This window comes from Anarhichas minor, unplaced genomic scaffold (genome assembly GCF_050575085.1).
Source record: "Anarhichas minor isolate MPS153535 unplaced genomic scaffold, ASM5057508v1 ptg000042l, whole genome shotgun sequence".
NCBI lineage: Eukaryota > Metazoa > Chordata > Actinopteri > Perciformes > Anarhichadidae > Anarhichas > Anarhichas minor.
Window position 1 is genome coordinate 2,169,463 of NW_027466488.1, and position 26,634 is coordinate 2,196,096.

A 26,634-nucleotide genomic window follows, 5' to 3' on the forward strand; every position below is an offset into this window, starting at 1 on the left:
CAAAATAATTCTGCCTCCATTCTTCAGTGTCAACTTTCCTTTCAGACAATGAAAAAAAAAAATGCCTCCGAATTTTTGTCTGTAGTTAACCACTAATCGTCTGCTGCCTATTCTCCCAATTAATCACAAGAAATGGGTCATTACTGTCAACATACAGCAGAAGACTTCCATTACTACGGAGGGCTGCATTGTTATTCCATTCAAAATGTAACATCTTTATACAGTGGGATATTCCTAATAGTGCACTCTTCCTTGGAACCCACCATCTAATTTGCATGCATGACTCATACAATTTCTTAGTGTGCTGCTGAAGCAGAAAGCACGGCTCAACAGCGTCTGCAAAAAAACACGACACGACACTTTACTCCAAGATGGTGGCACCATCTTGGATGAGAGATTTCACCTTCATGCTGTCAAAAAGTTGTAAAATGAAAAGCAAATAAAAAAAAACAACTTCTGACACTTGGTCCACGTAATTTAGGAGCAGTATTACACTGCACCCACTTCAATACAAACAAATCCAATCACCACTCCACCACTTTTGGTCGACTTTGTGTTATTAAAAGTCAGGTCCTCACTCCACCCAGTCTCCCTGACGCCACAATCTCAGTCAGCACTGCACAACCACTCCCTTCCCTTGTAAACTTAAAAGCTCATCTCCTCGAGAAATGCCTCGCGTCCCCTGCTCCCACTCGTATCACACCCCTTTTGTGCCACATCCTCCTGCAAATATGCTCCTGTCTAAATCTGATCTCGCTGTTCTGCCTCTAAGTTATTTTTCTGGCAGAGAAGGTCTCACATTACTGCAGTGTTTGCTCAGATCTATTATCAGGGCACCATCAGCCTGAGCCTAAGCTAATTCTTTACTGCTGCACTCATCATAATTTGCTTTGGATAAGAGCAAGAGCTAAATACCTTTAATGTAAAAGTAATGCAAGTGGAAGTGCTTTATTATTTTTTTCTGTCTACAATGGTGCCAGTTACCAAGCAGGGCATCTACAGGCTTAATGTGGATGTTGATGGGAGTTCGCAAAATCTTTGAGGACATGAAGCATAGTAATGATGCTGTTTTATGGAGGAGCAATATGTTAATTTGAAGTACAAAAAATACAATCTCCAGCTTAATAGTTAGATTTTCAATCTACTTAATCATTTCGTGAACTTTTTGCAACCTCGTTTGTGTACGGTTCGCTGCTTTAAAGTAGTCCACACTAAATCTATCTTCAGACTGTCAAACGCTCACCCCCTGCAGGCTTGAAAGGCGACTGTAACATGTCTTCTTTTTTTTTTCTTCACTAAGAACAGCAGCAGCTTTAAGTCGTGTCAGTTGCAATGGATTCCAACATTTTCACGGCCAAAAAAAGGATCAAGGCAAACATAAAATGTTTCAAACCACATTTCTCTGCTGCTTATGCATGTCCCTGGTATTGTTAGACTGGCTAAACACAAAGCTTCTCCTGGCTATTTCCAACAGGAGCAGTGTATTTGCACATTTTACCCTAATATGAGGCTTCCCATTTGTCCCTATGCTCGATTATTATGGAGAGACTATTGTCATATCCTAGCTTAACAACTGTAACTAGGTACAGCAAGTGTGTGAAGCTCTGAAATTCTCCACAGGTTGAAGCATTGTGCATGGGGCTGTGTGGTAAGAGCCGTTATTGCCTCAGCAAATCAGCCACATTGTAAGAAATGGATTGTGTAAGTGGCAGATGTTAGCATGCCCAGCTAACTATCTCACTACCACACCTTGTGTTACTTCCAAGGAAAAGAGTGAGCGTACACTTAGCTAATAACATTTTGTGTTTGTGAGGATGTACATTTACGTTTTGGACAATGCAGATTCAGGACCAACAGATCCACAGTGTGGAGCTGGTCCAGGGGTTTAGGCTCATGTTAGTGGCTCTGTCTCACTCTACAAGACACAATACAAGAACAATGCAGCTCCTTTATTTCTTTGTAGATCATCAGCTGGTGAGGATGCTGACTTTCTATCTGGGATATGTAGCTTTAACCTCGGTCTGATGTCAGTACAATATAAAAAGTAGTTTTCATTTTAAAACAAGTCAGCTGACTTTGACAGGGGTAGCAACAGTAACTAAGGAGAGTGGAGCCTATTGAATTGTTACCCCCTCATTATCATTAATAAGATACCCCGTTATTACACTGGTATATTTCTGACCATTATCACCTTGTTACAGAAATAAACCCTAACATTATCAAGTCACAGTGATTCCCTATTTCACTCCACGAAATTCTCTCATTATTAATTTGTTACTACTGAGTGCTACTCTCACAAATGTATTTCTGAAAAGTATTTTACGATCCCTATAAACAATCAATCGTGAGAGAGACACAGTATATATTAGTTTGCAGTCCTTCTCTGAGAGATGTTGCGCCTGAAGGCTGGTGAACAAACTCGACACCAGAGGATTCAAAAAAGAGGATATCAAGCTGGAAGGACTGAGATCTGGAGAACCATGCATCAGTCATGCTGTGAGTCATCACTGCAAGCTGGATGTGGGGATATGATGAGGTAGGGTGCATTTTCATTATAAACATCGTGCCCCTTAATAAAAGCTGACTGACATTTGAATACCACTAGATGTAAGGATATGATAGGAGCCCAGCATCGTTCGTTCTTTCTTTTCCTTTAGCAGGGTACCGCAATGAAAAGAACAAAGAACAGGTTCAGTTTTTCTAACAGTCTGCTCAGTCATTACATCCAAAACCAAGGCAGTATCTTCTGGATGAGACGGTGTGAAATATCAATTCAATACAGAAATCTAATGAAACATGGCTGCCAAACTGGAGTATACAAATTGTATGAATATATGACCAAAACCTCCTTTGATAGTTTAGCATGAAACATGTGGACCAATGATGTTACAAGCATCCTCCTGTGGAAATGTGGCCCCACCTTGTTGATGATAATTGTCAGACTTGAAAAGAAACGCAAAAGAAAAAGAAAGACACATTTCTGCAGCCTCCTGACAGGATGAGCCAAACCTCAGGAACATTTTGCACCATATATGTCTTTGATTTATGCTGCTTAAGGAATTTTCATTTCATACCTGTCTGTGTATCCGGTCAGTGTATCTATCTGCTTTCAGCTCCCTGCACCACCTCCCCTGTACCCCCAGAAACCCTAACTGGCTTTAAAATAACCCTAATATTTCCAACTGCATTCATTTCACATTTCCTCAGTATTTTTTGATGACAAAAGCCTTCACATCAAAGCAAAGACTCACTTTTAAGGTAAAGCTGAGCTTCCTCTTTTGCTGCCCAGAGCTCATTGAAGCAGTGCAGAGAATTGCCGTGGAGTTTCCACTGTATGTGTATCAACCCGCTCTGTCTGCTGTCTGAAAAGGTACATTTCCCATCCTCTCCACAGAAGCAGTTACAGGCAATCCTAAAACAACTTGTGGAGAAGGAAAGACACAATATGTCTCCACTGCTGTCCTTCAGCTTTCAGAAACACAGTTATGATTGAACAGAGTCACACAGGTGATGTAACTTGACAACATCTTTATCTGAGTCATTTCCCATCATGTGCTGACAATTTTACATACTGATCTCGTGTTTGAATAAAACTTGTAACGGCAATCTGGTCCAAGAAAACTACAATAATCATCAGACAATACATTAAGTCTGTTCAAACTTTCAACTTCCTACACTGTTAATATCCTGCAAGACCACTATGTGCAAAAAACCAGCAGATATATTAGCTGTTTCTGTCCACATTACACTTACAAAAATGCTAAAACAAAAACAAACACTGGTTCTAGCTTCTCAAATATAAAGATTTGCTGCTTTACTTTGTTTTACATGACAGTAAACTGAACAGGACATCTTGGGAAAGGCATTTTCACCATTCTCTGTCATTTTATAAAGGTCTCTAATAATAAAGAAAAAATAATCATCAGATTAAAGGATAGTGAAAGTACTCCTTTGTTGCAGCTCTACAATAAACCTCTTTAGAAATGCTAGTCAATTCTTCTGTCCACCACTTTAGAAAATATCTTGACAATCAGTCAATGTGACAGTCGAATGTGACAAAATAATTGCTTCAGTGCTGTGAGCACTCGAAACTAATTTCATTCATCTCTATTGCATTTGAGTGGAGGCAGTGTTCGACACCCATATCTCAAAACCAGGACCAATTAAACCAAAACTATTAACATGGCTCAATACTTCTAGAAGTAAGTGAGAAGACATGTTCGTTTTTTCTGCAAACTTAGAGGGCTAACCAACCCTCTAAATCCCCCAAAAAATCCAAATGCTGATTGTTAATTTGACATGGGAAATTAAGCCAGGCTGCCTATTTTGAAGGTACATGTTCTACACGGCCATCCACCATCATTTTTATTTTTGCTGACCCTCACTTGGCTCTGAACGGTGTCCTTGAACATAAATCGCTAATGAAGAATAAATGCATATAAATGTAATTTGTAGGAGACGGGGCTGCAGTAATGCATGCAGACAGCCATGTGAAGAGTCATAGCCTTGCATTATTAATGTACCACTTACCATCACATTCCATCTAACTAGAAACATGGAGTTTTCTAGAAGGGAAGAGATGCCAATGAGTTTCTTAATTGGATGTTTGTGTAATCTAATTATCCAGGGACTGTTATTTTAGCCTAACTAAACTTGTAGTCTTCTTATTTTTACGTCATATCTTTAGCAGTCTGTTTATTCACTATCTATTAAAATGACAATAATTTCTTTGAGATTTAAATGTCTCGATAGGATACTTTACATTTACATCGAGTAGTCCAAATTCATCCTGAAATGCCACAGTGTTGTCTTCCAAACGGAGAGCGAAGGCAGCAGTACAATACATATTCAATACAAGGTATCCGACCAATTCAATAATTAATACACAAATCAATACTAAAGTAACACAGCATAAAACAGTAGGTTTGCACAAACAGCTTAACTTATACCAAAATGAGTTGACATCAGTCAGGCTTCGAAACCACATGTTTCCCTAACCCACCCAACACAAATTCCCATGCAATGCATGAACAACTAAAACAAACAAGATGGGTATTCACAACCTGCGGTAGATCAACTCAACCGATTCACTAGTTACATTTAGGACCAGCTGCTACTCAGCCAGCAGGTAACCCATTCCACATAACTGTTAGTGGATGTAAAAACGAGTACTATAATACTCTCTCGCCCAGTCTGAGCCACCTGAGGGGATAAAATGAGCAGGGAGAACTGGAGTTTATCAACGGCTGCCAAAAACAATTATTAAAACGTCCCAAAGCTTTATTCACCTCTGCATATTTACAAACTGGAGACTAATCCATATCTCTTAAAGATTTTGTACCTCACCTAGTGTTGTACTAAAGAGATCTGACTTTGATTCAGTTGTGAGAATTAAATACAGGCTTCTGAATCTTCTGTTTGCAGAAGATAAAATAACGATCACTTAGGCCGCAGTCAATAGCCCTGCTTTTTGAAATTTAACAGCGCTAACAATACAAACTAAGGTGAAAGTGCTGACAGAGCTAACAGTGTTTTCTTAAAGGGGGACCCACAGGGTGGGGGCTACGCTTCCGCTACGACGTTGTCAGTTGGTACAGCATTATCAGCTAACCAGTGGGGCACGCTCACATGCACTAAAAACACCATCTCCTTTGTGGTTCCTGTCTTTCCCTAATGGCTGTATAGTTTTCTAATTCTATCTCAGCATTATTAGCAGAGCTGTTGAGCCATGTTTCAAAAAACATAACACCGCAACCTTGCTTGTGCTGAAACGTAGTCAAATCTCGTCTATCTTATGAAAAAGACTTCAAGTGAAGGATATGCAGTGGACTGATTCTATCTGCAGAAGTAACAGTATATAAATAATTTTACTCTGCAGTGACAAGTATCTCTTGGCACATCTGTACTGGGGAAACCCCACCAGTGGCAACCACTTGAGAGCTGGTTATTACCAAATATCAAAAAGCCTGCAGTCCTCACACCAACAAGCAGTCTTGCTGTCTTGACGTGAAACTGAACCAACAGAGAGCTGAATATCTTTTTGACAAGGGACTTGATTTATTTTTCAATCGAAGCAGCTTCCTTCCTCCACACAAGTGTCATCAGCACAAGGAAGTGTGAATGTGAGACAAACATTCAAACAGGTTAAACACAACTCCCTGCACACAGAATAACACCTTCGGGGGGTGAAACATTTCACACAATCATCAAACAAGTTCTCCACAATAACCTTTATAAGCTCCTTTCTGTATACACAACACAATGAGATATTTTCAATAAAGCATTAATGAAACCACCAGATTTTGCTGATGATAATAAAAAATATTTGACGCTAAATTTTCATACTTGAACTTGAATTTTGTTGTTACCTGGAGCTGTGCGATTTTTGCAGAGCATGCCGCCTTCTGCAAGATGTTTATTTGAGGGGATAAATATGTAAATCAAGGCATATCCACTTTCATATCACAAAGCAATAAATAACTGTATGCAGGGTAGAATAAGCCCATGAATAATACGTTATCAGATGGAGATGGCTCAAGAAAGATTGTCCACTGATAAATTCAGAGATACAGAAAGAAGTGTGAAAAACGAAATAAGGTTATGATTGCACAAAGCAAATACTGCGCACAAAAACTGGTCCCGCAGGTTTGCCATCAACCAGATCTGTCACATCTGATCCATCCTCTCCATGGGAATCCACGTTGACGTTTCAGTATTTACTCTGTGCTACTGAAGCTGCCATCGAGAGGGTTTCTTTAAAAACCACACTATGCCACAATGTGTTCAACCTCACCTGGTCCTCCGATATCACTCCAATATCATTTCAATATCACTCCCCTCCTGTCCATGGCAATACGTCCGTAAAGGAAACCACAACATCAGCTTCATCTTTTAGATAAATCAATCAACTCAATAACTATTCTGACAGTAGGATGTAATAGTGCCTGCTTTTAAATTTAAATTAAATCAGCTGGTATAGTGAAATATAAAACCAGTACTTAAGACTTGTAAAAAACAGAAACACATTTGATGTAGTATATTTGATCAAATCTATATTATATAATATCTAGATAGATTTAAGTCTTTTTAGTCACACTTCAGAAACATCCTTAATAAGATAACGTTTATTGATGTTAATACTATAACGATAGCTTTGTCCGTAGTAATGTGGAGCGACACTGTGGTTAACTATGATCATGATGCTGCTGTAATACAGTTATAATGTCAATCTTTATTTGTATAGCACTTCTCAGAAACAAAGGTTAATAATGTGCTTTAAAAGCAGCACAAACAAAGGTCAGCGATGTACTCTGGAGCGCTGCCATGTAAAGCCGTGTAGGTGATTAGAACACTTTTAAAATCAATTCTAAAAGAAATGAGCCAGAATAATGAAGCTCATCAGAGTGAAGTTAGTGGACTGTTGTTTGTTAGAAGTCGGGCAGCTCATAGCTGTGTACTGTTAATACGTCTCTTATATAAATACTTATTCTTTACAGTACATTACAGGAATATTACAAGCCTCTTTCTGGTCGCTGTGAACCGTTTGAACCATTGTTAGAATTGAATTACCATTCTAGTAGCATTACTATATTTAACTATGCCTGCTTTATATAGCATGAAGCGGTGACATTTCTTATAATTATACTAGAGGGCTACAGTACCGTTCACATTACCTCTGTCGGACAAAGGACTTTCTCATTGATTGTACTGTTGGTGTGAGATTACGCAGCAGGGTTCAATAGATTTTCAGCATTAAACTCTCTGCTCTTCTACGTTTACAGTCTCGGCATCATTACAGTGCAACTTTTGGACCGTGTCCTCTGTGATTACACAGAACTCTTAATCTTTTGTACCTTTCAATTGATGGAAAAGGGCAAAACAGCAGATTTTAATGTAACTTTAGAATCTTTGTGTCCATGTGTGCATCAACGAGAGACGGCTCATCAGTCATTTATTCATGGTTACTGTTAATGCCGAGTCAACTTAGTCATGTCTTCTGTTTTAGTTTCAGAAACTTGAAATGTGCTTAAAAATAAGCAATAAACTGCAATTAAGAGACTAAAGTTAAGTGAGCCTGTTTTAAAAAGCTAACAGGTATATTTAGGATAATTAGATATACAAATATTCATCATGTTGTACCACTGCTGTGAGAATGTTGAATCTAAATATGTATATTTGTATTTGTGCCCTCAATCGTACTATATGTCTGTATACTTGCATGAATTGATTACATGATGAAAATGATTCTTAATTGGCAGTTGTTCTCATCTTTCAAGCTGCCAAAGTCTGATTATTGACAATACTGTAATGTTACGTATTATAGCAGAATAATGTGCCACTGTAAAGACCTGGTCCTTTATTCATTCTTTGTGTTATCTGAGCTTTTTTACATTGCTACTTAAAATGCTCAAGCGGGTAATAATACATGTTGCTTATATTGAATATGAATTGCATATATTATGGTGAAATCTAATGTGTAAATCACCATTATGACAGTAATGGCGTTTTAATGCCACTTCCATAAAAACTGTGCACAAAGCCCATCTCATAATTGTTTTTCACAGCCCTCAATGATCCTCATTTCTCAACTCAACCTTCCTGGTACTGGTTGAGAGTGACGATGTCTGCTTTAGTGTTTTTGTGATGCATTGTTCCATGCTGTGCTTCACTGGCACAACACCCAGTATTCACAGGTGTTTTGGGAGATCCTTTGTATTATAATTCTGTTTCAGGGTCCTGTCCAATTTGCTTTCTGTTCCACCATACAATCTGACTTGAGTGATTGGTTCACAAAACTATATCTTAGGCTTTCTTGCACATCTATCTAAAAAATCAACACACTGTGACTTGAAGCTCAGACAGACAGTCAGTGCTGTAACTCTGCACTGTGTTTTATAGTGGACAAGGGCCAAGCTTCCCGGGATTATTTTTCGTCAATTTACTGCCACAGATGGCATCATCATAAATTCCCTGCATCCACAAGGTCTCTTTTGGATAAATGCTCAGGACTAAACTCCAAAGAAAGGCTATTGAAAGTGCAACACATACACTTTGGTCAGCAGATGAATCCGCCAGCTGATTTATGTGATGTGCTCTCTCACCAGTAGCTGTTTTGTCCAATGTCCACAACAGGCTGGAACCCTCAACCCAGATTCATCTCTAGGAAAGTGTACGAATTCTACATTCACATTTACTCACATAAGAATACACTGGAACACTGTGTTGATATGTACCCTTCAAAATAAAAGTCTGCTTAATTCACATCAGATTTTATAGAGATTTCTAAAGCCTTGTTGAGCGCAACAACACATACACCACTACAATAGCATAGTAGAGTGAGGATACCCAGGCTGGGTCGGGTTTGGACAAATATTTAGAAATGATGTCCGGGTTTGGGTCGGGATCGGCCCACTTGACATGGTGCTTCAAGTTCTTTAAAGTGAAAATACAGCGTACAAATAAATAAAAAGGCTGCACCTACTGTCTGTGATGGCCTTGTTCAGTGCTGGGGTTTGTTATTTGAGTGACTGCCAGGGCACTGACGGGGTAACAGACTCAGTGCTTAAGCTTACATTAACTCTGTCGGCCCGGGGCAGTTCGGATATAAAAAAATAAGAATGCTTGTCGTGCTTGGGTCGGGATCGGTTAATCCTCTCTTGGATTTGGGTTGGGTAACAGAAATATACGAGCAACATTAATGCATACAAGGATGTAAAGAAAACATGGACACATACAATGAATACATCATTTGTGACATAATGCCTCATCAGAATGATAATTCTTGTACATTGTGATAGAAATATTCAGCCTCCACTTTGTGACCAAATGTGAACAGAGAGCAGCGGTTCATTTCACCCTCACACTACCCAGGACATCCCTTTCAAGCCTCAGCCAAAGCCTGTAGCTGTTGGCCTGGTTTGAGTGTGTCTCTGAGGATCCGTCAGCAGCCAGTCTGTGCGCTGGCAGGTGGTCTTAAGGCATGACCAATACGCTGCAGACAGACAGACCATGCTATGGGACTGCTAATCTGGGGCCAAGCCAAGGTCCACCAGCCTTGTGCTGTAGCTCTCAGCTCTCTGTGTCACCCTCTGTTGCAAAAGCTTTACTGAACTCTAAACTACATTAACCTCCAGGCAAGGGCGAGTTCCTTCAGTCCAACACAAGCAAGCAAGTAAACAACACGAAGTGTTACAATGAACTGAAACTACAGAGCAATGAAGCACAGTGATTAATCAAACTGTTTATACATAGGGATAGGACCCTGGTTTATAATATATGTGATAAAATCACCAATGTGTCCAGCTATAAAGCAATCATTATTATCAGGCCCAGGAATTCTAAAAGCATGTAATTTCTGGAGGAAAATGACTTATGGGACTAATCTGCCTTTTTTTTTTTTTTTTTTTTACAGATGATTGCATCTCTGTCATTAGCGAGGATGGATCTTTTCACATTCAGCGCCCTGGCATAAGCTTGTCTCTATTTCCTTCTCACAGTGCAATCTAGTCAGTGAGGAGCTGAGGAGGAGTGGTCCCTAGCTTCTTGCTGTTATTGAAAAGGCTGATAGCTGCATTAATGTATGCTATCATTAGGTTTCCCTGTGGAGGCTCGTTCTTTCTCTGGCCCATCTGCTTGTGGTACCGCTCAACTTAACAGCGCATCACACCAACTGATATTCATCCAAGTCAGCGTTGGTGATGGTGTACAAATTAAGTATAGCACTGTGAGAGGACCGCAACACAAGTACGTACACAGTGCGTCTATCTGCTTTGAACAATGTCGGCGCTCTCTTCACACATCACTGCTAATGTTAACGATGACTTTGAGTCCTACAACTCTCAAATGTGCTTCAGTTGGAGCACCAGGGGATTAAGGTGATCAGTCAGACTTCAGAATGAATTATCAGTGATTTGTTAAAAGGTTAACTTACTCCACTGTGTTGTTCCCGTCAAAGCATGTAAGTATTGTTATTAATTTGGTTACAAATCCCACGAAGAGCCCAAAACCAACAATGAATTAATCATAGTTACAAATAGTGTCTATGTAGCCAAAGCCTGATATAGCAACAGTGCCACTATGGCCTCCAGTCTTGTCAATGAACAATGCTGCTATTGACAATAAAAAAAATACACATGGTATGTAATTAATGCAGATTTAAATACCTCTAGAGCCACTGTATTAGAAATGTACTACTTTTAGGTCACCAGAGAAAATTAAAAAAAACACATATATTAAGGATTTTTACTCCTGGCAGTGTGGAGAGGGCTTTGACGAGTTTCATGTTGGAAAATAAAATTTACAGACAATGTAATTAATAAAATCCATCCATTATCTGTGGCTGCATATCCTGTACACAAGGTTGCGAGGCCTGAAGCCGCGGAGAGACAGTGTGCATGCTAGACAGGATGCCAGTCAATCACACTTAGCTAACCTACAGGCAATTTAGAGTCAACAATCAAACTGACCTGCAGGATTTTGGACTGTGGGAGGAGGCCGGAGAAGAGGAGAACATGCGTACTCCACACAGAAGGGCTCAAGTCGACTGGCAGCTTGAATACTGTGGTCTACGGTACTTTGACTCAATCCCACATACACATGTCCTGGTGCTGTAAATACTCACTAGAGCACCAAAGATCTAATCATCTGCGACTAAAAATAGTCCCAAACAATTGCACTATTTACTGCTGTTTGAGTAACGTCTGCTAAAGACTGCAGTAAGTATATAGAATAAAACGATATACTTGTAATGAAGATCATGTGAAGATCATGTGATATGATCAAAAGCTTCAGAACAGCTGCTAAATGGACCTTGATGTTACATTGTTTAGTCAACGATATATTTGCTTTTGTCTTCGGTAGGAACCAATGGGCTGAGTGTCGCTGTTGGCTGGACATCCTACATTCTTTAAAGCTCTACTTCTCATCTCTTAACTAACTGTCGTTCCACTGCACACCATTTTTAAATGAGACTTTTTCAATGAGCTCAGTAAAAAAAAGAAAGACATTGTGGCTCTCAGTGACCTTGCTCCCAACAGCCATTAGGTGTCATTATCATAGTTAATTTAGCATACTTTACCTGGATGAACAATGGCCCATGGCCTCGGGGTGACATTATTACTCACCCTGATGCCCAGCTCCACATTTTCTCCCCCGTACACCTCCATCCCCTCATCCAGCAAACCGATCTCCTCAAAGTACAGCCTATCCACCACGAAGCAGCCAATCAGGGCCGGGCTCCTGGGGGGATAAACGATTATGAAGATCAGTTTGGTTTTGTCTTTTGCAGGTTGTGTTTGCTTGGCACAGTTGCTATAGTAACAGCAAGGAAAAGAAGAAAAATGTGATGTTGACAACATATGACTTGCTCATGAATGCTACACAAATAACCTTTTAGCAGGGTGTAGCATTTGTTACTTAAGACCAGATTGAAGTCTAGTACATGGCTAGACCATGTATGGTCAGTGCGCTAAATTGTGGATTTTTACAGGGGTAGTTAGTGGTCATGTCTATAATGTGAATTCCTGTATATTCAATGCTCATGTTCAATTGTCTGTAGTGGTCCCTGGATTATTTGTTCTGAAAATGTACTGAAGTAGCATATCACATGACATGGTTTAGCTATGTTTAAATCAAATAATTGAGTACTGCTTTAAAGATGGAGTCAGTGATTCTGGATTATTTGAACTCATCACCCAAACAAATAACCCCCTTCAGATTTACTGCCCCGCACGCTTTCACTGCCTTCACCTTAATACATCCATGGCCTTTACGTTGTCCTGTGTACGAACACCAATACCTGTTGCTGATTGGCTGGAATAGTGTTGTGTGACTCGGTTCAAGCCACTTTGTTTGTTTCCCATTTACAGATGCAGGACTGTGAATGAACACCAGATCATTTTTCAGCACGCGCACACAACGGACAGCTAGCTATTAGTAGATATTTGCTAAATTCGACAAAAAGTGTATTGGATTAGAATTGCATCTTTAATTGAATAAATGCAACAATATAATCTGTTATTTTCAACACACTGTTCTGGATTACTCATCGACAGTGTTATTTCCCTATTTGAGTCACGGTGGACAGGCAGTGGTTTGCATTACTTTGTTAAACAGACCAGGCCTAGTTTGCATCCCATGACAATAACGAACATGCCCACAGCCTCAAATGTTAGTCTTACAGAAAACATAGTAAGATAACTTTCCTGCTTCAGCTTCCAGACTGTGGTTGGGAACCACAGGGGAGACTTTGTTTTGCCTCCAGGGCCGAAGTTGATGCTCACTTTACTCAGCAGTTGAGAAGCAAGACACAGGAACTTGGGTCTAGTGTTGGAAAGTAACTAAGTATATTTACAGAAGTACTGTACTTTAAGTATAATTTTGAGGTACTTGTGCTTAACCTGCGTATTTATATTTCATGCCACTTCACCTCCAGTACATCTCCAGGGTAATATTGTAATTATCTGATAGCCAGTTACTAATTACTTTACAGATTAAGAATTTACAAAACATGTGATCAGTTCATAAAATATAATACTCCATCGGCTGTAACATTGAAATGCTGTTTATGTGTTAAATCATCAGTATAGTATTCCTCTATAAACTCTCAGAAAGGGGCCATTCTGGCCAAACATGTACCTTTACTTAACCACTTTAAGTACATTTTGCTGTTAATACTTTTGTGCTCTTACTTGAGTGAAATCTTGAATGCAAGACTTTTACTTGAAATAGAGTATTTTCACAGAGTGGTATCATTACCTTTACTTAAGTAGAGGACCTGAATACTTCGTCCACCACTGCTAGTGTCTTGTGGAGCTGCAGCATTTATTCATGGACAAACTGAAACCTACATTTACTGCCACTTCACAAATTTACTGCTAGTTTCCTCTCTGCCCTGATCGTCAACATCTGTCTGTTCTGAGAGCATCCCCCGTCACTCTCTGGACTCGACCAGACACAGCCCTACTCGTACAACACATGCATCAAAATGACCTACAAATTGAAAACAGAATGTTTGAAACACAAAGGGAAATACAAACTGATACAGAAAAAAACAGAGCAACAAACGCTCTGGGCAGCAACAAACACCAGCGGATCAGATGGTTGATCACTGTAGCAAAGACGTCACCAGAGGAAACACTGTTGCGTAGCGCCTAATAATTATTTTTCGGCTGGACCCTGCTTTGCTGCGCTCCAGCAAAAAATATCATATAGTTTCATCATTTGATTCAGGCTATCAAGACATGTGGTGTTCACTTACTGGATTGGTGCACTCTTGTTGCCATTGTGCAACCAGGACTTGGGTGGATTGAGGTAGCGACACCACAGCTCCCAGTCGAAGCCCTGGGCAGACAGCGGATACTCTTCAATCTCAAACGTGTCATACTTGATGTTGTCAAACGATGGCGAGATTATGCGGGTTCTGTCTTCTTTAATTCTCTGCAGAATGGGTTCAGCCCTTGAAATATGGAAAGACAAAGTCATTTGACTAAGTATTTGTTTTGACAGGTTTTCTCCATTACCTTTGTGTTCATGCCTGTCATGTAACCACACATTTTAAAAACCAATTTCACTATTTCAAGATGAATTCAATCCAATTTATTAGTCTCACAAACCATCATTCCCCATCTGATAAGATAACATTTTTCAATCAAAGTATGAAACCATAAACATGCACAAAACACTACACTAAAACTACACAATACATTTAGCTATTTTAATGTGCATGTGGCAAAAGGGATCAAAATTGATTTATGCTCCCCGTCTAAATACATAGCAAAACATTTAAGACGGCCTGTGATGTTTTTGCCACAAGGAAATGTATTCAAAAGAACGTAATAAAAACATTTAAAGAAATAGTTCTACATGTTGGGTAATTTGTTTTCTGATTTGCTTTCTTTTTGTCCGTGCGATAAACATGAAGCTACCACAATACATACTCCTGTATGTTGTTACCTTCAGTCTGAGCCATGCTAGCTTCCCCTTGTTTCTAGTCTTTAAACTAATTTATGTTAACTGGCTGCATAATGCAGCCCTATTGTTGGCAAGAAAGCAAATAAGAAAATTCCCAGAATGTCAAAATATTGCTTAAAAGAAATATATTTATGGATCAACATAGCAGAAACAGTTTACATATTTACAATTAGACATTTTTAAAATGAGGAATTAAAACCGGCTCAATAATAGGAGAAGTTTATCTTGATTTGGGAGAGTGCAGAGAAAAAGAGCCAAGCTACAGTATTTGTTTTTAAATGAGACAATTTTCCGTAAACCCACACAGAGTGATGTGACTCAAGAACCAGCGCTTTTGTGTTGAGCTGAGCTATCCTCATGCCGCTCTCGTTGCGAGTGACTCACCAGCCAACGTTGAACTCGACGTGGGCATCAAACAGGGCAACAACTGGGGCAGTAGCAGCCCTCCACCCGCTCACTCTGGACCGGATCAGACCCTCCTGCTTGGCATGACGCACCATCTTGATGAATCCTGGATGCTGTCTGTTAGTCTCAGACACAAAATCCTGCAGCTTCTCTTTTAGCTCCTCTACAAAACACACACACACACACACACACACACACACACACACACACACACACACACACACACACACACACACACACACACACACACACACACACACACACACACACACACACACACACACACACACACACACACACACACACACACACACACAAATTTTACATCAATATCTGAAGAGTTTTTGAAGATCCCGTATGAGACGAGGCGAGTGAAGTTGTGAGCAAATTCCCACCCACAAGACGCCATCATGCCCTCCTCCAGTGGGCAGTATTTCATTGGTAGGAGGCCAAAAGTACTCGCTGCTTCACTGCTTTGATCACTGGACCAAAGAGGCAGCAGCTTGAGCCAGCACCGCAGACCGTCATAGGGCTTCAGTCATACGGGATTTTTGCAATATTGAGAACTTAGCCTGCAATGCTTTTCAAAACACGGGGGAAGGTGTTGGATGAAGTCCGTCGAGTCCAATGTTTGGCTTCAAGGTTTACCTGTTATTACTCAACTATATGTTTTATGATGAGTCATACCCTGCAGGATGAGAGTCATTGCTACTTATATGAAAAATAATCAAAGTTCTCCCCACATGTTATGAGTGGTAGCAACATTTCTGCAGATCTTCCCAAAAATACAGTAAATTACAGCAATGTATTAGAGGTTCCCCTTGTAGTTCAACGAGAAAAAAATGCAAGCTAAGACTGATCACTGGTTCTTTAAAAAAGGCCACACTTTGGAGGAAGTGTGAGATGTCAGAAAGTGAGTGAGCAAAACCACAACTCTAGATCGTATAGGCCTACTATTAACTATAGTGCTGGAAAAAAAATTAAACTTTCATCATCCCTTGTACAAACCACCTCTGGCTGTGTTCTCACTATTTCACTTTTAACTGCCGGTACCTTTCGAGTTTAAAGGGAATAGGAAGCAGTTGCAAACAACAGAAAGCATCCGCCGTGAAATCATGCTGTGTCTGGCTTCTTTAGAGGCAGGGTGAGTCGATTTATAAAGTTGAGAATGGTTTGATATTCCAAACGCCTCTAAAAAATGGAAAATAGTTCTGTTACTGATTTATTTGAATGCACATTTCTATATATTATCCAGCAGCCTTATTTTCTTTGCAAACACTTCACCTATTTGCTGTAAACAAGGCTCACAGCAAATATCAATCAGCGCATCTACAACAATGAATATAATATATATATATATATAAATATATAAAATTCATAAATACAGAATAGGAATTATTTCATCTCATATCTTTTCATCAGCAAACCCTTCAGAGGTTGGTAAATAAGTAATTATCTTCACCCATATGTTCGACAGCACTAATGTTTTGTAGATATACACTGTTCTGTAAGTCACATAAATATATAAAGGTGTGTACTGTAGATATAAATAAACTTCTCATGGTATCTTGATTCATTAAAAATTCAATAAAGTTAAAGCCAATGAAAAGTGAAGTAATTAATTATTCAGGAATAAGAGAAGCAACAATGCAACACAAAGCAGCAATTCAAAATCTAATTAGGATATGTCCATTTTCAATGAGTCATGAGTCAATACATTGTCGAATCAACACTTTTCTGATTTTTCTCATCAAGGACGTTATTAAAGCTGTGGAGTTTTCTTGATAACATAGCTACGTTTACACTCATTGTGCGTATCCTTCAGGCCTAACAAATGCATTTGCTTGCAGCAATACAACACAAATGGAGACCTGCTTCTAAAAGCATTGCTCCACAGAGCTAATAGCCAAAAATCCCGCAGGGTACCTTCAGCTACACACTATTCTTACTTGAGCCCAAAAACCCCGGCTCGAATTTGTTCAATTTGTCTTAACTGTTCCCCTGGCAACAACTGACCTCATGAGTCAGCAGAGAAAATTAATACAAATATTTAGTAAAAATATATCAGAGTCCAATTGTTTCACTTTTTAGTGGATGCTGTTGGTCCGTGAAAGAACAGAATAATACTCAAACTATATACACCACATGCAACTGTCACAGTCCAGAAAGCAGGCCACAGATAGAAGCTGGAGTCCACCATAACAGGACACAAAGACACATGAGGAGTTAGCTTAAAAAAAAGAAGCAGGAAACACTAAACCTGAATGAAAGACATGAGACGAAACAAAAACGGAGACCCAAAACACAAAATTCACTAGAATCAGAAAGATGCAACACAGTCCAGTCTTAACATAAAAAGAGGGCATACAATTATATAGTACATTTATGTTCTATATGATACTATCCCATTCAGAAGCAGTGGTCAGTTTTCTGTTCTTCTTGATTAATTGCAATCAGCAGACATCCCCAGTGCACATCTGCCCTTGATTAGATATCCAGAACTTAAAAGCAGAGGAAATCCGAACCATCAAATCAGGGCTGATCACGTGTGCCAATTCAAGCTTTAGCATATGTAATAGAAACATTTCTTCCCTTTGGACTATGCATACTGTATCTGTAATAATGTTTAATCCATCACTAATTAAGACATTCTGATGTGTGTGTGTGAATTGAAAATAAGGATGATGATGCGTTACGTCTCATAACAAATCACAATAAAGAAACAAATCACAGTTCATTACACCAGAAATGGCTGATGGCCAACACTCATCAATCTTTTAGGATGCTGAAGCTCTGCTGGAAAGCAATGGGCTTTATGATGGCGTCGAACTGAAACAACAAGCAGGTTTCTAACATCACAGTCAGGCAGTAAACCCAGTAACTTGATCAAAAATGTTAAAAGGTTTTTCTCAGAAGATAAAAAAAACAGAGCTTACGGTGAGCAGAAAAATGGTGACTACGCCATATAGCTCATCTCTATTCTATCCTCAGTGCGATATTACAAAAAAAAACATTTCATGAAACTGTGTATAACTACCTAAATATGGACACTGTGACACTGTTTTTCTGAATCCCCAAACAACACATGATGAAAGCTTTCTAAATTCAAAACATGAGTGTAACATGGCTTAAGAATGCTCTTGTTTCTTTCTTTAAGTGTGTTGAGAATTTAATTCTGTCATTTATAGTTCTGTGAATAACTAGGCAAAGATCATTTGATAGATAAATGTTATTTTAGTGATGTTTCCTTTAACTACCGTATTTTCCGCACTATAAAGCGCACCGGATTATAAGGCGCACCTTCAATGAATGGCCTATTTTAGAACTGTTTTTATATATAGGGCGCACCGGATTATAAGGCGCATAGAATAGAATAGCGTCGTAAGCGTGTCTCTTGAAAGGTGCCATTTTGGGGTCTTTATACACACAAGTGGTGTTGGACTAGGAGTAAGCACAGTACCGGTGTTTACCGCGGTGCGGCTTTGTAGTTTACCAGTCGTACTGAAACATTTTGACAGAGCGCCGTGTACAACCAGTATGGATCAACCAATTAACCAATTGATCCATATATAAGGCGCTCCGGATTACAAGGTGCACTGTCGTTTTTTGAGAAAATTAAAGGCTTTTAAGTGCGCCTTATAGTGCGGAAAATACGGTACATGTTAAAGAATGTCTGTGGTGGAAGAAGTACTTAAATCTTTTACTTAAGTAAAAGTAGTGTTGCCATAGTGTAGGAATACTTTGTAACAAGTAAAAGTCCTGCATTCAAAGTCTTACTGAAGTAAAAATACAAAAGTACCAGCATCAAAATATACTTAAAGTACCAAAATCAAAGTACTCATAATGCAGAATAGCCCATTTCAGAATAATGCACGTTGCATCTGGTAAAGGTGGGGCAAATTTAAATGACTATCCCAATCAATAAAGTTGCATCTTATTATAATAATACATCTTCTTTTATTTGTTGATAATACTTTGTATTATTAATCTAAATATGCAAGTAACTTCAAACTGGTCTAGTAAAATAAAATAAAGTACAATATTAGCCTTTGAAGTGTAGTGGAGTAGAAGTATAAAGAAGCAGATAATTGAAATACTCAAGCAAAGTACCTCAAAGTTGTACTTAAGTACAGCACTTGAGTAAATGTACTTAGATACCTTCCGCCACTGGTCTAAACTGAGCTTGTCTGTCTAAGCAACAAGAACTGTATGTTCTCATCATGCATGTTCAAACTCAACACCATTTATCAACACACAGGCGTTACTTCTTCTTCTTGCACAGCAGATGGCAAATTGGCTTTGATACAGGTCTAACAGTTGCTGTGTAGTTTGCACTACACCACTTGGCAATTTCTGACTACACAACTCGGCGGTTGTGAAAATCTGTGTTTAAAATATCCAAACGATAACTCACTCTTCCTCTAACATTTTACCAGTCTTGTATCCAATCCTTGGTCCAATCCTACATCATCACATATAAACCTACTTGGTATTATAATTTAAATTTAAGTATGGAATCATAAGTTCTCTGACACCCTGTTAAATAAGTGAGCCTTTCTCAAAACCCCACTCTTACAACGACGAGCCATTCTCGGGCCACAGCTTGGGACATTATCCAATTAAGGAGGAATCAGCTAGGTCAATTTGCCCTTCTCTCCCTTGATGGCTACACGTCCTCCTGCATGCTAATGCCTCTTGGAGGTGAGCTGTGTGACAGTGTTGGATGACTAATGTAAAGCTATGGATGCCTGGGAGGTTAGCTGCGGTCGATGACACCATCGACAATCTCAGCAGCATCACGGGTCAACTAGGCTAACGACATTTAGCACAGATAAGATTCACAGTCGTGGTGATAATGATAACACCAGGCATATCAGATGCAGCGTGACAGAGTGCTCAGGCAAACAGGGTGAAATGCCATCGGCAAAATGTCAATGCGTGACTTGGGTCCCTGAAGGAGCTAAAGGCAACTGCTCCCGGGCTCTCAATTATGTGATGAAATATGAATGTTTATGGGTTATGACGTGCTAATTCAATAATGTGCAAATGGGAGCAAACTTTAGGGTTTTCAGCTTTACATTTTTTAACATATATCTTTGAATATATTACATTTTTTGTTCAATAACAACCAGAGGGAGAGTCATATTTCTTATCCCAGCATGTTGAGATAAGTTACCAAGACAAACTACAGTGATCTATATTCTGTTCCATCAGGCTTCAGGCAATGCTACATGTTTTGCATTATTGACTTTGGAAAACATTCTTCCCAATGTCAGTATTTCCCATGTTGATTGCCCGTAATGGCTGTCTAAGTCCTTGTTACCAGCAGCACAACCCATTTAAAAGTGTATTGCCTATAAATGACCTTGGCAGAGTATCATTACTTTTTTTATAGCCTGCTTTCTGTCTTTATAATGTAGTTAAGTCTTGCACTATAAATTACAATGTCCACTTTTCACAGGTGACTTCAAGTATATTGCTTGTGCCTTGCATGACGGACTTAAGCCACCAATCAGTGATCTCACACATCAGTAATCTCAGTAATAACAAGTGAACAGAGCTCAGCAGTTAAACATTGACAGCATACACTGGATATCTTCTCAACCTGACACTGTTTGCACTGCATCCTATGCATATAGATGTGAGAATTAGGGTTGCAAATGCAGACAAGATATATACAAACACTTCATCACCTTGCTGGATTGTTATCTGCTTTGGGGCATATTTTCTGATTTTGCAGCTAATTAGTGTTATTCATCCATCGGTTAAATCCAATGAACACAGCCCATAATTTAATAAAACACTTAAGAGGTTTGGAGGCCAGAGGAGCAGTAAATATCATAGATACGCAAGTATTTCTCCACACATGAGGCAATGGTAGACTATCGGCCTCCTTTAACGCAATGATGTCATCTTTCTCTGGTTGAAATAAAAACAGTTGGAGGCTGATTTTAGCAGCTGTAGCTAGCTAGATAATTAAGCTAACTTTAGCTCCATGAGTTTGTTGAAAACTGTTGTTGTAAAACAAGAATCCCGAATAAGGAGTCTTAAATATGTTAAATAGGAACTTGATGGATACATACATGTTAGCGTGCTAAAAGACTGAGGCTAAAGCTGGCATGTCACAGACAAATACCATCTATACCAGTTGTTCCGTGTTGTTCCTGTATTGCAGTGTACAGCAAGTATGATAAGGAAAATGTCAGATTGTTGTTTTTGTTCTAACATAATTCTGAAGAGCAGATAAACCCACTGTTTAATCTCTTCATTCACTTTTGCTCTTGAGTTTTTGAAAGGTTAAAAAACTAAAAAACACCAACCCCCAAATTCTTTAAGTGCAGATAATTTCTCTACTACAGCCCCATGCACACCACTTCATTGTGTTAGGGAATCCAAAGCCTGACAGGTCTGCTGTGCCTAGTTGCTTAGCTACCAAAACTCAGTGTTTGGGGGAAGGGTTTAACGAGAGGTCAATGGCTCTATTAGAAAATGATGCTGCTTACTGTTATCGCTGTTGTCGTCCACCAGGATGATCTCTTTAAGAAGGTGGGAGGGCGTCCGGTTGATGGCAGAGTGAATCGACCGCAAGATGACGGAAAAGGCTTCATTCACAAAAATGAACACAATGCCCACTTGAGGGAGGTTTAAAGGATAAGTGAGGTTTCTGCACCTGTGGAGGACAAATAAAATACCACGTTGAGGCAATGTTTAGACCTTGTCCAAAGGATTAACAGATACATTTGACATTGATTCCTACAGAGCAGGGTAATGGCAGAATTCATGCCAACCCAGCTACTTGGCAGACTATATCAGGATCCTATTTTCATAAATCACAGTGTAAATGTAAGATCTGGCACTAGTCCATGTCCAGCAGATTTTAAAAACTCCAGCAATAGTGGTGCAACTGTAATACAGTACGAACAGTTTAGGAGGAATAATTGGTCATGTGGTGAGTTATGACATCAATCAATCCTATTTCTTTCCCTGTCAAAACATTGTTTTCTGCAAAAATATGTTGACATTTCAATTTTTAATTAGCCTCTCCTCCCAAGAAGAAACTGATGGCTGTATGCAGGAAATGCAGAGAGAAGAGGCTGTTAAAATCTGACTGTAATGCTGCTGCAGTTAACACCCTTTTTAGTTTAGATTAACGTATTTGAAATGGAAATCATGATCATAAAATGTTCTGTGAATTGATACAAATGTCTTAGAAGACAATAATGACCTTAATAACAGTTTGTAGATTGTGGTAACAAAAACGGTGGCAAGGTCCTCCTATTGACATGACCTTTTAATTTAATTGTAAAGAGTGAATCGAGGAGGTAATTGAAACATCTTAAATGTTTTCAGTCCTGCCAGTCAAATTTAATTGATCTTACAATGATGTTACAACATCATGCTGCAGGAAGCCTGTTGTATTTACAGAAAGGCCTGGCTCATTCACTACTTTTAGGAAATGTGTGCAAGATGTGAGTGATTAATGCATCCCCCAGAACAGTTTTGGATTAGAGCCAGTATGAGTGGGAAAGGATGGTCTCAAGGGAGTTTAGTGATGTGCGGTGGAGACAATGCCCTGAAGATCTTTGAGCTGTGTAAACTTTCCCACCAGGATGTCACTCTGTGCGCTCCTGTAAAATGGGAACATAAAAGCTCTGCTGAAAACCACGTGACATCCAACTGATGCGGTGCGACCACAAGTCGTTCGTGTATTGTACTTTGATTTAATTCTGGACAAAAAGGAATCCTGCAAAGTCCCCATGTAACTGCACACGGCTTTGAAAGTGCATGTGTTCCTTAATTTACAGGCTGCAGGTAGACATGCACTTTATCCAGCGACCTTCAGCTGGCCGTAGGGGTTTGAGATATTGGTACAGTAAGAGTCCCCTTAATCAAGCCAACGACAAACAAGAGTTTTCTCAGCAGCAGCATTGCACTGAATGCTAAAGGCAGATTGGTTTTCAATTAGAGGCACTTAGTGTTTGATGAGGAGCAACAATGTGTTTTTCAGCGTAGCAAGTGCCTCATGAGTCTCTTTATTTATCACCGAAAAGTCCTCAGAGCTAGAAAAAAAAAAGAGCACAGAACACCAAGGTAGATAAGGTTGACCGATGAGGATATATACACACGATGCGAAATGGTAGTCAAGTAAAACAAGCAATTTGAACACGACACCTTGGGCTCTAGGAAATTATAATTTGACATTTTATAGACAAATCGATTTACTGAGAAAATAACAGATTCATAGACAATTAAAATTGTTAGTTGCAGCACTGACACAGTGGCGATTTGTTAACCGTCAGAGATTTTGCCATTCTGTATTTAATGTAGTGGCTTTAATTTATCTAGGTTTGTTAGGCCAGTGTGAGATGTGTTGCAATGTTGCAATTACTAAGTAGACCTGATGTTTGTCAACCACTGCTATTAAGAGACACACCTATGTGTATAAGTGTTTTGACACTGTCATGTACAGCAGTAATCCAACCATTTCTTAGCAAGTGAGAGGAAAAGTGTGCTTGTAAACAATCAAACTGACACTTTTACAGCACAAAAATGTGGACACTTCAGTCTCAATCTGTAATTCAGATGCATCAGAAAATAAATTAACAATTTACTCAAACATCTATATCAACAGCTAGTGTTGAGTGTAAGGTGATAGTACATAAACACGACAGTGTTTGAGCACCATTATAATTGCAGTCTTACCCATCAGGCCTGAGGTCTGGTATTGGTCTGTCTAAAGAGAGACGATCACTGAGGTAGCCGTTATATCCATAGTACTGGAACATCTTATATGCCACCCGCCGGTTGTCCGGGCTGAGCTCCTGACCCCAGTGAGCGAACAGCGACGAGTCAGAGAAGGATGTGTCCGCCTCGCCGGCCTCTCCCCTCCCTGGAGTCTCTAGGAAGCACAGGAAGACAAATAGCATGAATATTTGTCTAGGCCACAGTTTCTCAAGCCACCAGTAAGTTAGTGCATAAGGTGACATTTAGGGGATGTGGGAAAATGATAGCGCTGTTTTTGCACGACAGAAGACTGTAGAATGACTTTGTGCTTAAAGGACTGAAAACTGAAGGGTTCAAAATGAGTGCATTCCTGACTCGTTTTATAGCTGAGCAGCACTGACAGCACTGAGAGCAGAGACACATCCCACAAACACACATTTAGTGTGACAAAAAGTATATTACTGCTCGTGGCCCTTGTTGATAGACTCAGATCATGTCCAGACTCTATAAAACAGCGGTGGCATCTGTTAAAGATTCTGTCCTGCTTCCAAGAGGTTTTAATGCACTTCAGAAGCAAACTTCCGAGTGTGTTTAACAGTCAGGGAGCTTTACCCAGCTTTAGGCAAGCGATTTCAATGCCAAAATAAAAAAAATACACTATGTAAGGCAGTGATTTCATCTTCACAAATATACAAAAGTTTCCCAACTGCACTTATATGATTGCAGCCTGTACCTCAGTGATTATGTTGTGAAAAAAACCATGTTACTGGAGCAAGATGTTTTTAATTTATTACAGCCATTTCATTGAGGTCTAGTATCTGTTGGAACATTATGCAGGGATTCAACCACAGTCGGGTCTGAATATTACAGAGCTTTAGTGTTATTGCACAGCACAGTAATATCACTGGTCTGTGAAAATATGGGGGTGTGGGTGAGAGGCTGGTGGTGGCAAGCCAGTGAAGTTGAGAAAAATCTGGAATAATATTTGCACTGCGATTAGTGACAAGGGCTGTTAGATGTATGATGGGTTGCCTCAGTACAGTATAAAGAAACAAGCTTAAATTCATACAACCTATACTAGTGCAAACAGTTGCTTTCTAAGAATAAAAGATGCCAGTCAATAATTGAATTCATATTCATTGACTTAATTGAAAAGGATGTCAGGTAATAATTGCATATTGTTAATAAAAATGTTCTAGTCACCAGGAAATTAAATCTAATGAAAATTGGTGCTAGTATTATCCGTTAATGATTTCATTAAAGAGAGGGCATCAGTCCCCAGCAGAATACCGAGGCTATACAACAATAAAAAAGAGACAAATTTACCTTCAGTATTTCAGGTTAGTGCGGACAGTCAGAGTAAAATCAAATGCAAGCTAGGAAAAGAGATGGGAATGGTTTCTTCTTTTAATTAATACTATTTGTAATAGCTGTGATTTCTGCTGTTTTTGTTTAATCTATTCTAAATGAATGTCTCTCAAATTGCAGAACACAATAAAGGCCAATACATCTCAGACATGACCTGAAATAGTGAGGAATGAACATGAACCAAGAAGCTTCAAAGACCCAAAGAAGAAAGAAAAGGCTTTAAGTCCTCAGTGACACTGCAAGCAAAAGACAAGGTTAAGTGTGTGTGTGTGTGTGTGTGTGTGTGTGTGTGTGTGTGCAGTATGCATGTGTTTTAAGCAGATTGGTGAAGGTTAATATTCATGAGAAGTGACAGCCAGTCAGCCACGGAAGAACTAAGACAACAATGTGGAGGCAGGTGTGAAGGGATTACATTATGAACCAAAACAAAAATAACTGCTTCTGGAAAGGCGCGGGCTTCTAGTAAATGTCTTTGGAAGGTGAAGGAATCTATTGTACCAGTAGTTAGGGAGTGTGTATCATCAGTGTGACATTTTTATATTGAGATAAAAAAGAGTGAATACTGGACTTACATTTCCCAGAAACATGATTTCAAATAAATGATGATGTTGCTCCGTAACTATTGGTTGTGTCAATAAGCAACTGTTTGCTAACAAATTCACGCTATCAACTCAAAAGGTACGTATAGTGGAAATGTGCTCAGAATTTGTTCTGCTGCCCCAAAGAGGCAAAAACAAAAATGCAAGTTGGCTTTCTTGCCGAGTGTTAGAATAGAAAGATTGGCCGTTCTCATGTCTGAGATTGAAATATGAAGCTTCATTATCATTATCATCATTAATTCTAATATTTTGAGTTGGCTAATTATTCATTTCAAAATAAATTATTCAGGCTCCAGAGCTGGAGGGGTGAAGCATTATAGAGCCGGACGGTGCAATTAGGCGAGGCCGGCAGAGAATACCACGGTAACGTTACACGTCCAAAGTTGAAATCTATAAACGTATTCATTTACAACCAGATATATGTCCATCACAATAGAGAAAGTTGTTTAAGTTTGCTATAGAATATTAAGAGAAAAAGTTATAGCTAAATGCATTATTCGTATAATTACAAAAAAATAGAACACCCAATATTATTTAACTCACCATAGCAACATTTGGTCATGCGTGT

The 26,634-nt window shown here is 39.2% G+C and overlaps 1 protein-coding gene across 1 annotated transcript in view; it reads right to left on the reverse strand.

Annotated features, from left to right (window-relative positions):
- galnt18b (UDP-N-acetyl-alpha-D-galactosamine:polypeptide N-acetylgalactosaminyltransferase 18b) overlaps positions 1-26,634 on the reverse strand; it is a 67,133-nt gene that overhangs the window by 15,166 nt on the left and 25,333 nt on the right. Inside the window, exons 2-6 of the mRNA XM_076109751.1 lie at positions 24,079-24,274; positions 21,879-22,045; positions 15,355-15,538; positions 14,258-14,455; positions 12,123-12,237 (exon numbers count right to left, since the gene is read on the reverse strand). Of these exons, the coding sequence (XP_075965866.1) occupies positions 12,123-12,237; positions 14,258-14,455; positions 15,355-15,538; positions 21,879-22,045; positions 24,079-24,274 (860 nt within the window). The remainder of the gene's footprint in view (positions 1-12,122; positions 12,238-14,257; positions 14,456-15,354; positions 15,539-21,878; positions 22,046-24,078; positions 24,275-26,634) is intronic.